The 11,779-nt window shown below is 45.8% G+C and overlaps 2 protein-coding genes across 2 annotated transcripts; both read right to left on the bottom strand.

Moving 5' to 3' along the window:
• Positions 1-58: 58 nt before the first annotated feature.
• On the bottom strand, positions 59-890 carry uts2b (urotensin 2, beta). The gene is made up of 4 exons (XM_067227698.1): positions 812-890; positions 582-695; positions 425-465; positions 59-320 (listed from the first exon to the last, which is right to left on the bottom strand). Exons 1-4 carry the CDS (start codon positions 888-890, stop codon positions 213-215), a joined length of 342 nt encoding a protein of 113 aa, XP_067083799.1. The 3' UTR covers positions 59-212.
• Positions 891-2,393: 1,503 nt separating this feature from the next.
• On the bottom strand, positions 2,394-10,533 carry LOC136943312 (matrix remodeling-associated protein 8-like). Its single transcript, XM_067236585.1, has 12 exons — positions 10,302-10,533; positions 9,282-9,308; positions 8,659-8,964; positions 8,430-8,531; positions 8,019-8,149; positions 7,357-7,536; positions 7,032-7,215; positions 4,163-4,321; positions 4,036-4,066; positions 3,856-3,941; positions 3,582-3,659; positions 2,394-3,316 (listed from the first exon to the last, which is right to left on the bottom strand). The coding sequence occupies exons 1-12, from the start codon at positions 10,348-10,350 to the stop codon at positions 3,291-3,293; spliced, it is 1,359 nt and encodes a 452-aa protein (XP_067092686.1). The 5' UTR covers positions 10,351-10,533; the 3' UTR covers positions 2,394-3,290.
• Between the last annotated feature and the right edge of the window lie 1,246 nt (positions 10,534-11,779).

Genomic DNA, 11,779 nt, shown 5'->3' with positions numbered 1-11,779 from the left:
ACGCGTCAGACGAAAGCACAAACCAGAGGGGTATTGTCCATTTCAAAACATTCAACTTTATTAATGTACATGTGCATCAATCAATCATTCTTAATAAGTTCATTCCAGCCTGATTATGTCGCTGAGCATACACTGGACACCTGCCCTGGGCTTGGGCCCACAGAAACACACGGAGAAGGAAACAGGAGGTTGTGAGCGAGAGGACAGGTGTGTCAGACACAGTACTTCCAAAAGCACTCAGTAGTGGTTCTCTTCCTGTAGTCGGTCCGGCCTCCCAGGAAGCGAGCCAGCGGGGTGCGGAGCGGCATGTCCAGCAGGGCCTGCCAGGAATGACATCATTAGACCCCTCAGCTGAATGCTGCATTCAATTTGGCTAAAGCAAATGAATAAAGCAGATTTTGCCTTCATTAGTGTCTGTACCCACCTCTCTCGCTGCCTGGTTTTGGTCGAGCACCGATCTCAGCCCTGTGACATGAAAAGGACAGTTGTAGCTCTGCACACACTCACACAGAACAGTAGGCTCTATGCATAACCCTCTACACAATGAAGAGGAGGGGTAAGGTAAAGACAGTTGGACTTACTATTTCTCTCTGTCAAGGAGGGGAACCCAAAGCCTGCAGCATTGTGGGAGGTGTAGGCTTGTTCCGAGAGGGCCAGCTCCCCCGGACTCACCACCTGCTCTTCCCCAACTGAAGCTATGGATGCACAACATCACAGCACATAATCCTAAACAGCAATTAACAGTATGTGTGTGTGTTGGTTTGTGTCCCTGCAGTGAGTAAGTTAGTGTGCGTGCGCAGCTCTCACTTACCTTGTCCGTTGTAAGACGTCTCACTGGAGCGAGAGAGGGGGTGTGAGAAGAGAGGTCCGGCCGCCACCAGCATCACCATGCAGGAGAGGACACACTTACACCACATGTCTGTCTGTCTGTCTGTCTGTCTGTCTGTCTGTCTGGTTGTCTTTCTGCTTGTCTGGCGTTCTCAGTCAGTTGTGCCCCTCACTGGCATCACAGCCAGCCTTTTATACCTGGCCATCCCCTGGCCATCCCTTCTTCACTTTCTCTCGCTCTCTCCTTTCTCACTTCATCAGGTTGTAAATCTGAGCCCAGACTCTTCCTAAAGCTGACAATGAGCCTTCATAAACCACTCTCTGCATCCCTCTTTCATATCTCTCTTCCTCACCCATCTCTCTCTTTCACAACTCCCTCACTCCCTCCTCCTCTCTCTCCCTTCTTTATATCCCTCCCTCCTCTTTCTCCTTCACAACTCCCTCCTCTTCTCTGTCATCACTCTTTCCTCTTCTTTCTCTCCTTTACCTCTCCTTCCTTATTTTCTTTCCTCCTTTTCCACTCTCTCCATCATTTCTCCCTCCCTCCTCTTCCCTCTCTCTCTCTCTCTCTCTCTCCCTCTCTCTCTCTCTCTCTGTCTCTCTCCCTCTCTCTCTCGGTGGTTTGCAAAGGGATGTTTTACCACCTCATTCCACTGACTCAGTAAATCTTCAGTCCCAGGAGTAGAAGAGGTGTATGACAGCCCAGCGTGTGTGTGTGTGTGTGTGCTCTCCAGGTTTATAGTGAAGGTGCTCTATCCAGGGGGTTTATGGGTAACGTAGTTAACAGGGTTTGCATATATGCTTGGATGTTTTACTGGCTGCAGGAGATTGACCTCGCTGTAACACACGTGGCTCCATGAATACTAATAGACTGAAGGGGAAGCCAACCTAAACATGAGAACACACTGGAGTGGACATTCATCAGTCTGGTTGAGTTAAAGGTCTTGCCTTTCCCATGGTAAATCATAGACTCTCACTCTCTATCTCTCTCTTTCGTATTCTAGTGATAAACAAAATGTAGATAAATTAAGTGTATCAATACATTCATTCATCCTCCCAGCCCTCTCTCTCTTCTGACTCTCACCTGTGGGGGTTTATGGAGTCAGTGCCATCATCCCTCTAAATCAAGGAGGATGTGATTCACTGCAACCCTTTCAGTTCAGTGTGTGTGTGACTGACAAAATAAGTCCATGTACTGTATTTGTCTGTGTGACAAACTGTGTGTGTGTGATAAAAAGACAGACTCGTATCTCTGGTTAATAGGTGTGGATGTAAATGCAGGATACCTCCTCCTGTTAGACAGACTCCTCACTGGTCACACAGGCAGGGAGTGCGTCATGACACTGTGCAGCTGACTCAGGGATTCATTCATAAAACCACTCTGAATTTATCTTTCAGACAATAAAAAGATGATTAAAACATGGTGGTATCACAAATGCATGAATTTAGTATCTACCAATATTTCCTTATTCAGTGTTTGAGTGTGTGTGTATGTAATCTGTTATTGCCATTTACCCACTACATAGTTTCAGCAGAAGATAGAAAAGGTTTCTTCAAGGTATCAGGCAATTTAGTTTAATATTGTAGGAAGTGTATTCGATACAAATCATACGTGGCTAATAGACATATACAAAAATGAAGCACAAGATGCACGTTACAGTAAAGGTGAGATGTCTCAAAGAACAAGAACAGACTAAGAGGTTTCAGTCAATTTAAGCAAAAATAAAAACAATTATGTCAGAATACACTGGTACAAAACTTTAAAACGTATCAAAGTGGAATGTTGATTGGATCCAGACCTCAATGTGCTTTGGCCGACCAATTATTTTTGTTTTTAACTAATTCTATCAACAGTTTAGCCCTCGTCATGGCTATGCTTTCAGTAGCCACTAGATGGAGTACTGTACCCTGTATCAATTAGATTTTGGTGGACTATTTGTCATCTTGTCAATAAATAGTTGTACCTAAAGGTTGAATCAAAAAAGTTTTCATGACAGAACTATGAACAATTAATGAAATGCTGCTGTTTAACTGTATGATATTAAAAATATAAAATACATATAGATTGATAGTTCTGAACCAACTGTCAGTTGTCTAAGAGCCCTGTGTGGGTATGAACTGGAAATAGAACGGGTTTGTTTTGTTATAAGACCGTGGAAAATACCTGACGTCCTGAGTGGCCTGCTGTCAGAGTTAAACTAATACACAGCAGAGAGGGGGGGGGCTGACGACTTTATGTTTTAAACTGTCAACACTCTCTGTCTCTCTCTCTCTCTCTCTCTCTCTCTCTCTCTCTCTCTCTCTCTCTCTCACAGTCAAGCCTCCTCTTCCCTCTACAAGTCTGAACACATCCATCAATCCTTCCCTCAATCCTCCTCCTTTGCATCCCCTGTCTGGCTTGTCTCCTGCAGGTCAGGTGGTAGGTACTGTTGCCTCTGGACCAGCCAGTGGCTCACCCTCTCTCACTTCCACATCACCTTGTCCATCTCTGAGAGACAGGAAGCAGAGAAACAGGAAGCAGAGAGACAGGAAGCAGAGACAGGAAGCAGAGAGACAGGAAGCAGAGACAGGAAGCAGAGAGACAGGAAGCAGAGACAGGAAGCAGAGAGACAGGAAGCAGAGAGACAGGAAGCAGAGAGACAGGATGAGAAGAGAGACAGAGCTGTTATGAAACAACATGATATCTCAACCAAAACCATTTAAAGTAACCAAAATCACTTAATCAAGCCCAAAAGGTTTGTGTGTGTTACTACCTTTGTCCAGGTCAATGACTTTAGGCAAAGTGAGAGTGGATATCTGGGCCTTCTCTTTCAGAAGATTGTTCTTGTACTCTAAGACACAGAGAAAAAGGTCAGACATGCAGACAGAACGACAGACCAACAGACAGACAAGACAAAGCAGACAAACAAACAGACAGACAGACAAAGCAGACAGACCAACAGACAGACTAGAGAAAGCACACAAACAAACAGACAGACAAAGCAGACAGACCAACAGACAGACTAGAGAAAGCAGACCCTCACTAACCCAGGATGCTGTCCTCCAGGTTGGATGTCTTCACCTCAGAGACCTCCATCTCAAACTCGTTGGAGGTTTTGGGACTTCTGTTGGACCTTCAACAGAGTGGAGAATATAAGAGGAAGTTTGTGTGCATGTATCCATGTCAGCGTATAGTTGTTTGTGTGTCAGTGTGTGTGTGTGTCGTACCTTTCTGATGTCTGTGGATAGAACTCCATGTCTGAAAGGCAGTATTACATGTCAGCATCCAGACATCCATTCAGTCGTGCACGCATTGTCAATTCATAGTCTGAGTCATACAAAGCCAAGCTCAGACCTCTGCTTGTGCGCCGGCGGGTGATGAGGATGATGATGAGGATGACAAAGGCCAGGAGAAGGAGTGTAGTCAGGACGTAGCCCAGCGGCAGCAGGAAGTGATGTCGCTGGTCAGGCAGGATGACATTGATGACTCGTGGGGCCTCTGCTCTGTTGGTGTCTAAGAAGGAGAAACATATTACCAGTTAGGGTTATTGATCTTTCCTTCCTTCCTTTCCTCCTGACCAGTGTAAAGGTGTATGAGTAAGAGGTAAGTGTGTGTGTGTGTGTGTTTGAGGTTGCAGATAAAGAAATCAAAAAGGTCATCTGATGTAAACCGGTCTCTATGTAGTCTGTAGAAGTTTTCTTTCTTTGAAAAATCAATCCTTTCTCCTCTTTGTTGTCGTGCACAACTTAAGATTCTCTGTGTGTGGGTATGTGTATGTACAGTGCGTTTAAGGATGTGTATTTACAGTGTGTGTTTGAGTTATTAGGTCAAGTTCCTTCTAGATGTTTTGCCTTGCTGTCATACCACGTCATTTTCCCACACAAAGATGTTAAGAGTTTTGCACAACAATCAGAACACTACCAGTAGCCGTGAGCTGTTCTGCTGACAGGTGAGAAGTGGAGCCATTGGGCGGTTTGTTTCCTTCTGACTCATTCTAAATGAGCAAGGCTAGAGGCAGCTGTGCAGCATTGAGCCAGCGTGTTGGAGCCAAGATGAGTTCCAGACCTGAAGTCATGCTGTGATTTACTTTTCCTGGCCGTAAAACAGAGAGAGTGGGATGGAGGGAGGGGGAGAGAGAAGAGGGGAATAAAGGGAGGACAGTGATAGGAGTGGAAGGTGAGCAGCTGAAGGAGAGGGGAGCTTTATGCTGTTTATTCTGTAGGCAGACTCACACCGTTTACACAATGTAACACACAAAGCATGCATGAATACCATTAACATAAAATAACCTAATAATGTTCTGCACAAAACTTCATGGCAGCTTGTGTTTGTCTTTATTCTGCAGTGTGTGTGTCTAAAGTTGGATCGCTTCTACAACAACACTATGCAAAGGACCTAAAGGGTGGGAGGGGTGACCTACATCTTTCACTCTCCGTGTTTCAGCCACCTCCTCCCTTCATCAATCTCTCTCTCTCTCTCTCTCTCTCTCTCTCTGTCTCTCTGTCTCTCTGTCTCTCTGTCTCTCTGTCTCTCTGTCTCTCTGTCTCTCTCTCTCTCTCTCTCTCTCTCTCTCTCTCTGTCTCTCTCTCTCCAGCTGCTGTACAGATGAAGCATGAAGCAAACTTCCTGTGCCTGTCCATTAACAACTGGATTCTTTATTTATTTTATAAAAAGAGAGAATGAGATGACAAAAACAATACCAAGAATTACATTGGGGGAGAGCTTTGGGGATAACAGAGAGAAGAAAGAAAGAGCCTAAGAAAGCGTCTGGTAGGATATTAACAAAACTGAGATCTTCAAAGACGAAGAGGAGAAAAACAGAAATGGAGAAAGAGAGAGAGAGGGGGGAGGGTGAAAAAATGCTGTAACTCCTTCAGAATGTCCTCTCTGGGCCAAAAGCAACAGCAGAGCAGACAGAGCTAGATCAGAGGGCAGCGAGTTACCAGGGCACTACAGCAGACAGAAACACTACAGCAGGCAGAAACACTACAGCGGACAGAAACACTACAGCAGACAGAAACACTACAGCAAGCAGAAACACTACAGCAGACAGACACACTACAGCAGACAGAAACACTACAGCAGACAGAAACACTACAGCAGGCAGAAACACTACAGCAGACAGAAACACTACAGCAGGCAGAAACACTAGAGCACTACTACTACACACACAAACACTAACAGAGACTTGCCCCCAATCTAAGACATTGCTCAGACATCCTAAATGATTTATTTATTCCAAATTCACCTATTAGTAGCTTTGAAACAGCACCAACCAACTACTCTCTCTCTCTCTTTCTTTCTTTCTTTCTTTCTTTCTCAAATACACTGTGTGTGTGTGTGTTTCTCATTCTCTAAGAAGCTTGCCCTGGCCTGGCAGACAGTATTACAAGTCTGATGCCTCCCCATCTTTCTGTGTGTGTGTTTCTACAGCCCTCCTCTACACAGGCAGGACGAGAGAAACACATGATGAAATGAAGTCAACTAGGAATGGGAGTTAAAGGGATTGAGAGTGAATGGGAGTGAGAGAGAGACAAACAGGAGGCGAGGGAGGACTGTGGAGAACAGACTGAGTCAGTGAAGACGAAACCAGATCCTCAGAGTGGCCTTAGACAGTTCAACAACATCCAGAACACACACACAAAAACATGTGCATGTACACATACACTAACACATTCCTTCACCCTCTCCATTTTCCCATCTGTAGGATTTCATGGGATTCTACGGGATGGTAAAGAAGGGGGAGGGGGGCTGACGAGGTTTAGTGTTGGTTGTGAGGAGGGTGGTGCTTGGTTGAGGTTTGGAGGGCTGGGGTGGGGGGGGGGGGGGGAGGGGGGCTGAGAGTGGTTTAGGGGTCTGGCGCCGGACATGCTGACAAGGCAGTAAGAACTGCTCATAAAACACATATAATCCTCTAACAAGAACTTGCAGCCCCCCCCACCTCTTGCCTCCCCCCCCCCCCCCTTCCACTCCCTCAACTCCCCTCTGCAGGGAGAAAGTGGTGTCCGTCCTTCATGTTTGAGGAGGGGGGTTGAGGAGGAATAAGGGAGACAGACAGCGATAGAGCAGCTGGAGGTCTCTGCTGCAACACAACACACACTCACATCCTGTCATCCCAACACTATTGTTTGCAGTGTGAATGTGTTGTGAACAGAGGGTGGTCTATAAGTTTGTGTTAGTTTGTTAGTGTTTATTTGTATATGTGTGTTTGTCTAGACCTCACCTTTATCTTCGTTGGGCAGTGCTCTGGGTGGTTGGGTGGGCTGGGGCTGAGGCTGGGGCTGGGGCTGGGGCTGAGGCTGGGGCTGAGGCTGGGCTGGTCCGACAGTCAGCTGAAACTCTCGTCTCTCGTGAAGACCACAGTAGTGGTGGTGGAGGTGGCAGGAATACACCCCCTGGTCTGACGGCTGGACAACACACACACACAGTCAGACACAACATTCAATACACCAACAGTGGTAATTTGAGTAGTATGGATGACAAAAGATCCTCAGCATACAGTATTAAACTATTGAAATTGCCTTTCAAAGGGACACACACACACAGACCTGTAGATCAGATATAACCAGAGAGAAGTCTCCCTGTGAGAAGGCCTCAGAGCTGATGTTCATCTTCCTCTGGAGGAAGAGGGGCCCGTAGCTGCGCTGCTCCCCCGAGGCGTACAGGTCCACCAGGCGGTCAGCGCGGTCGTGACGGACCCCCGGGGGCTGCCGGTCCCAGTGGACCACCTGACCCGGCAGGAAGATGCACAACACAGGGGGGGGGGGACCAGTCACACTCACAGAGGGATGGGGGTCACCTACCTCTAGTGTTTATAGAGCATTCAGTTTCTTATATGAGCGAAACGTGTGTGCAGTGCTGTATACACACATAGTAACACACAAACATAGTAACAGACACACATAGTAACAGGCACACATAGTAACAGGCACACATAGTAACAGACACACATAGTAACAGGCACACATAGTAACAGGCACACATAGTAACAGGCACACATAGTAACAGACACACATGGTAACAGACACACATAGCAACAGACACGCATGGTAACAGACACACACAGTAACAGACACACACAGTAACAGACACACACAGTAACAGACACACATAGTAACAGACACACATGATAACAGACACACATAGTAACAGACACGCATAGTAACAGACACACATAGTAACAGACACACACAGTAACAGACACACACACCTGCTGCTCCTCCTCACTGCCACCCTCCGTCCAGACGCTCTTCCTGTTGACACATGGCAGCATCACTGTGCTGCCTAGCAGGACTACATAGACCGCCTTGTGACCATCCCAGAACCTCTGCTCCTTACGACCTGAATCACAGTGAGAGAGGGGGGTTAGGACCACATAACCACACAGCCACCGTGACCACAGGTTAAGACCACATAACCACATAGTCACTATGACCAGAGGTTGGGACCACATCACCACAACCATCACTATGACCACAGGCTAGAAGCACAGCATAAATGGACATGGTTAGGACAACAACATTTTCACAACCATCCCTTTGACCACATACAGAGAGAGAGAGCTGGTGCAGAGTTCAGAGGGACAGAGGTGACCAGGAGTGTATGAGGTGGAGGTACTCACGAGATTTGGTAACATTGAGTTGTATCCTGACTGTGTCATACAGGTGACAGTAGTGATGATGCAGATTACAGGAGTACAGGCCTCTGTCAGTCATCGCCACATCTACACACACAAACACACACATACACACACATACATACACAGTAAGTACAAGCTTATCCAACACTGTACATTGTAAGCAGCATGACATAGTGGTCACAGCCCATGAGTGTGACATTTACCCTCTCACCTCTGATGACCAAGGAGAAGTTGCCGTTGCTGAAAGCTGATTGGCTGAGGCTGACCCTGCCCTGGTTGTAGGAGTTGTAGATGCGCTGGTCTCCAGCTGAGAACATGTCCGCCACCCTCTCCATGGCGTAGTCTGGCCCAGCTCGGTACAGGTCCCAGTGGACCACCCTCTGCCTGTCCCTCAGCCTGTCCCTGGTCCACACCATCCTCCCACTCACACACTGCAGTACCACCCTGGAACCAGCAGGGGCGCTCACGTTGTAGCCCGCCACCACCACACTACTGCTGCCGTCTGACTGGGCCAGGACTGAGACAGAGACAGAGAGAGAGACCGAGACAGACAGAGAGAGACAGACAGAGAGAGACAGAGAGTGAGAGACAGAGAGTGAGAGACAAAAAGAAAGACAGGAGGGAATATAGATTGAGAGACAGACAGAAAGAAAAGAAGGATTTGGGAGTCATGTACTGAATATTTGCACACCACTTATTGTCAGGCCAGACATGAATGACAATGCATGTCAACACACATACACAACCACACACATGCATACACATACACAGCCACAAACATACACACAGGAAAATGCACACAACACACAGCTGTAGAATTGGGAGAATTCTCACCGGCTGGGATGAAAAAGGCAGCTGGGACTGTAAAAGAAACATGAAACACATAATCACTTACCCAGGCTCAAACACATACACACACACACAGGGATGCAACACTGAAGTTTCAGACACATCAATAGATCCAAACAGGTCCCCTCATGTCATAGTGACCCCCCTGACTCCACAGGACTCTTGACTAATGAAACACACAGGCAAGATGCTCCTGTTTTACTGCTCCTACAAGCTCCACAACAATCTGGAACACTGTGGGGCATCATCACAAGGACGCCCCTCACAGGCATTCCAGGAGGTCTATTTCCGCTTTGCTGCCTTGATTCTGTAGAACTGAGGAGTGGAGTAACCACTCTCCAGCTCCTTGGATCAGAGATATGACAAACCTCTACCCTGATCAGGACTGTGACTCTACGAGGATCTCAGCTCTAATTGGACAACATCCATGAACCAAAACTAATGTTGGAGAGGATGTTACAGTTGAATGAGGACATTGATCCTTATCTCTGTCCAAATGGTCCATCTGCCCTGAGGCCAGCCAGCCCAGTCTGGACTGGACTGACTCTGCTCCCCCTCATACCATCCTGACACTCCATCTGTAACACCTGCACCAGGCCATCTCTCTGGGTCTGGCTGGCCTGGACAGGTCTGGGTGAAACGGGGAGGAAAGAACGAGAGAAAAAACTAGGAGAAAGAGAGCGCAAGAGCGAGGGAGGGAGAAAGAGTGAGAGAGCGAGAGAGTGAGAGAGAGAGAGAGGAGCTAGAGGATACATGTCTAGGATAAACCTTGTCACCTTTTATGCGTGTTTCCAACATAGGTAGGCTACGCATTGAGAAAATTACTCCATATAATAAGTAACATGGTTTAACGTTTCTCATTTTAAACATGCAGTTTTGCGACCCACAACAGCCCAATAAAATACCCACACATGACCTATAGCCAATGTACTCACACAAAACACTTTGTTTGGGGAGCAAAAATCCAAAACAACAGTTTTTCATCAGTATTAGTAAGTTACTCACTTTGAACCCAGAGAAGACAATGGGCAATCAGCTCCGCCAGAGTCTTCATATCGAAGCGCGGCGCAGTTTCACCGGAGAGCGAAAAGTTAAATACGGTCGCTCATCAATTGTCTTTTCGTTAGCCAGCGACAACAGCGGGAGACACTATTGTTTGTTGTTTGATGAACCACATTAAATGCAAATAACCCGATTTGAAACGGAAAATGAACAAAATGTTTCTACCGTCTGCTTGTCCCGAAGTCCACCCCCGGTAGGCTACTATAGGCCTACCCCAACTCCAGCCCATTGCCCCCCTAACCCACCCTCTCCCCCTCCTGTTTGTGTTCCGGTTGAATTAGACCGATTTACACGTTTTCTCTCTGAAAAATTAGTTTACTTCATCTGATTGTCATAAGATTCCATGCCTTTGTCCACACAGAGTAGCTATCTGAAAACATAAAATGTTTTTTAAATAATTTTCATTAAATATTGGTTGTTCTGGACACCTGTCCAGACTAAGAAATGTATGGAGAAACCACACTATGTGGGGGCTAACATTTCGTTCAAGCACTTCAGATGGACACATTTCGACTCCCACACCCAGATTAGTTAGTCAAAATATTCAATTTATTATGTAGGCCTATTTATGAAACTTTTTTACTCAAAAACGAGTTGTAGCTCAGGTCAATGAGGCCTACGTGCCATACTGTATATACATGGAAAAATGTGTACCCCTAACTACTGTTTACAATTACATAGGTCTTTTTGTCACAAATGAAGATGCAGAAACACACATTATCTTGCTCTCTTATCTCCTTTTTACTTTATCTCTCACTGTAGTTTACTAATGACAATTTTCTCCTGTATATAATAGTCATGCAATTCCAATATTTTTCCAATTACTGAAACTCAGGGCAATGCTGCCCTCTACAGGGTTTGACCCAAACCTACGATTACAACAGATATGTAGGCCACATTGTGAATAGACCTAGTTTTATGTGCTGGTCTGTATCCTATGAAACCAGCCTTTGTCTGGTTCCATAGGTCATGACAGTCTTCATATGTATAACTGGCCAGTTGTTTCTGTTTGCCTGTATTCTTAGGTCAACTGGTTCAGGATTAGGTCAAATGACACAAGTGTTTCCACTGACACTGCCATTACGCTGCCAGAAAATAAGGCATTTCATGGGGATCAACATACAGACCTGTTTGTATATTTGTAAATATTATTTATATATTTGTATTAGTCTATTAGTCTGATTTACTTTTATGAAAACATATTACTAACCAGGTCTGTGGTTTTAGATCAAGAGTAGGCTAAATAAGGGTAGTAAAAACATGCTTTATGTTTTATGAAACATTAATAATTAGGTATGATTTACATATAATGCAAAAAATAAAAGAATGAGTGTTTGTGTTAGTGTTTAAGGTGAGCAGAGACATGTCATCTCAGAGTTGTAATGACCCTGTAGGCTCAGTAGATGGTGCTACATATCCTT

The sequence above is a fragment of the Osmerus mordax genome, chromosome 1 (assembly GCF_038355195.1).
Source record: "Osmerus mordax isolate fOsmMor3 chromosome 1, fOsmMor3.pri, whole genome shotgun sequence".
Taxonomy (NCBI): domain Eukaryota; kingdom Metazoa; phylum Chordata; class Actinopteri; order Osmeriformes; family Osmeridae; genus Osmerus; species Osmerus mordax.
This window is presented reverse-complemented; position numbering and strand designations above follow the sequence as displayed.

Bases quoted from the DNA above. Each gene is read 5' to 3' on its own strand.
- uts2b (XM_067227698.1), bottom strand. From the start codon at position 890: ATGGTGATGCTGGTGGCGGCCGGACCTCTCTTCTCACACCCCCTCTCT. The intron at 696-811 runs GTAAGTGAGAGC...GTGCATCCATAG, and splicing joins GACGTCTTACAACGGACAAG to CTTCAGTTGGGGAAGAGCAG. The intron at 466-581 runs GTAAGTCCAACT...TTCATGTCACAG, and splicing joins CTCCTTGACAGAGAGAAATA to GGCTGAGATCGGTGCTCGAC.
- LOC136943312 (XM_067236585.1), bottom strand. From the start codon at position 10,350: ATGAAGACTCTGGCGGAGCTGATTGCCCATTGTCTTCTCTGGGTTCAA. The intron at 7,537-8,018 runs GTGTGTGTGTCT...CTGCCGGGTCAG, and splicing joins GCAGTGAGGAGGAGCAGCAG to GTGGTCCACTGGGACCGGCA. The intron at 4,067-4,162 runs GTCTGAGCTTGG...ACTGCCTTTCAG, and splicing joins CCGCCGGCGCACAAGCAGAG to ACATGGAGTTCTATCCACAG.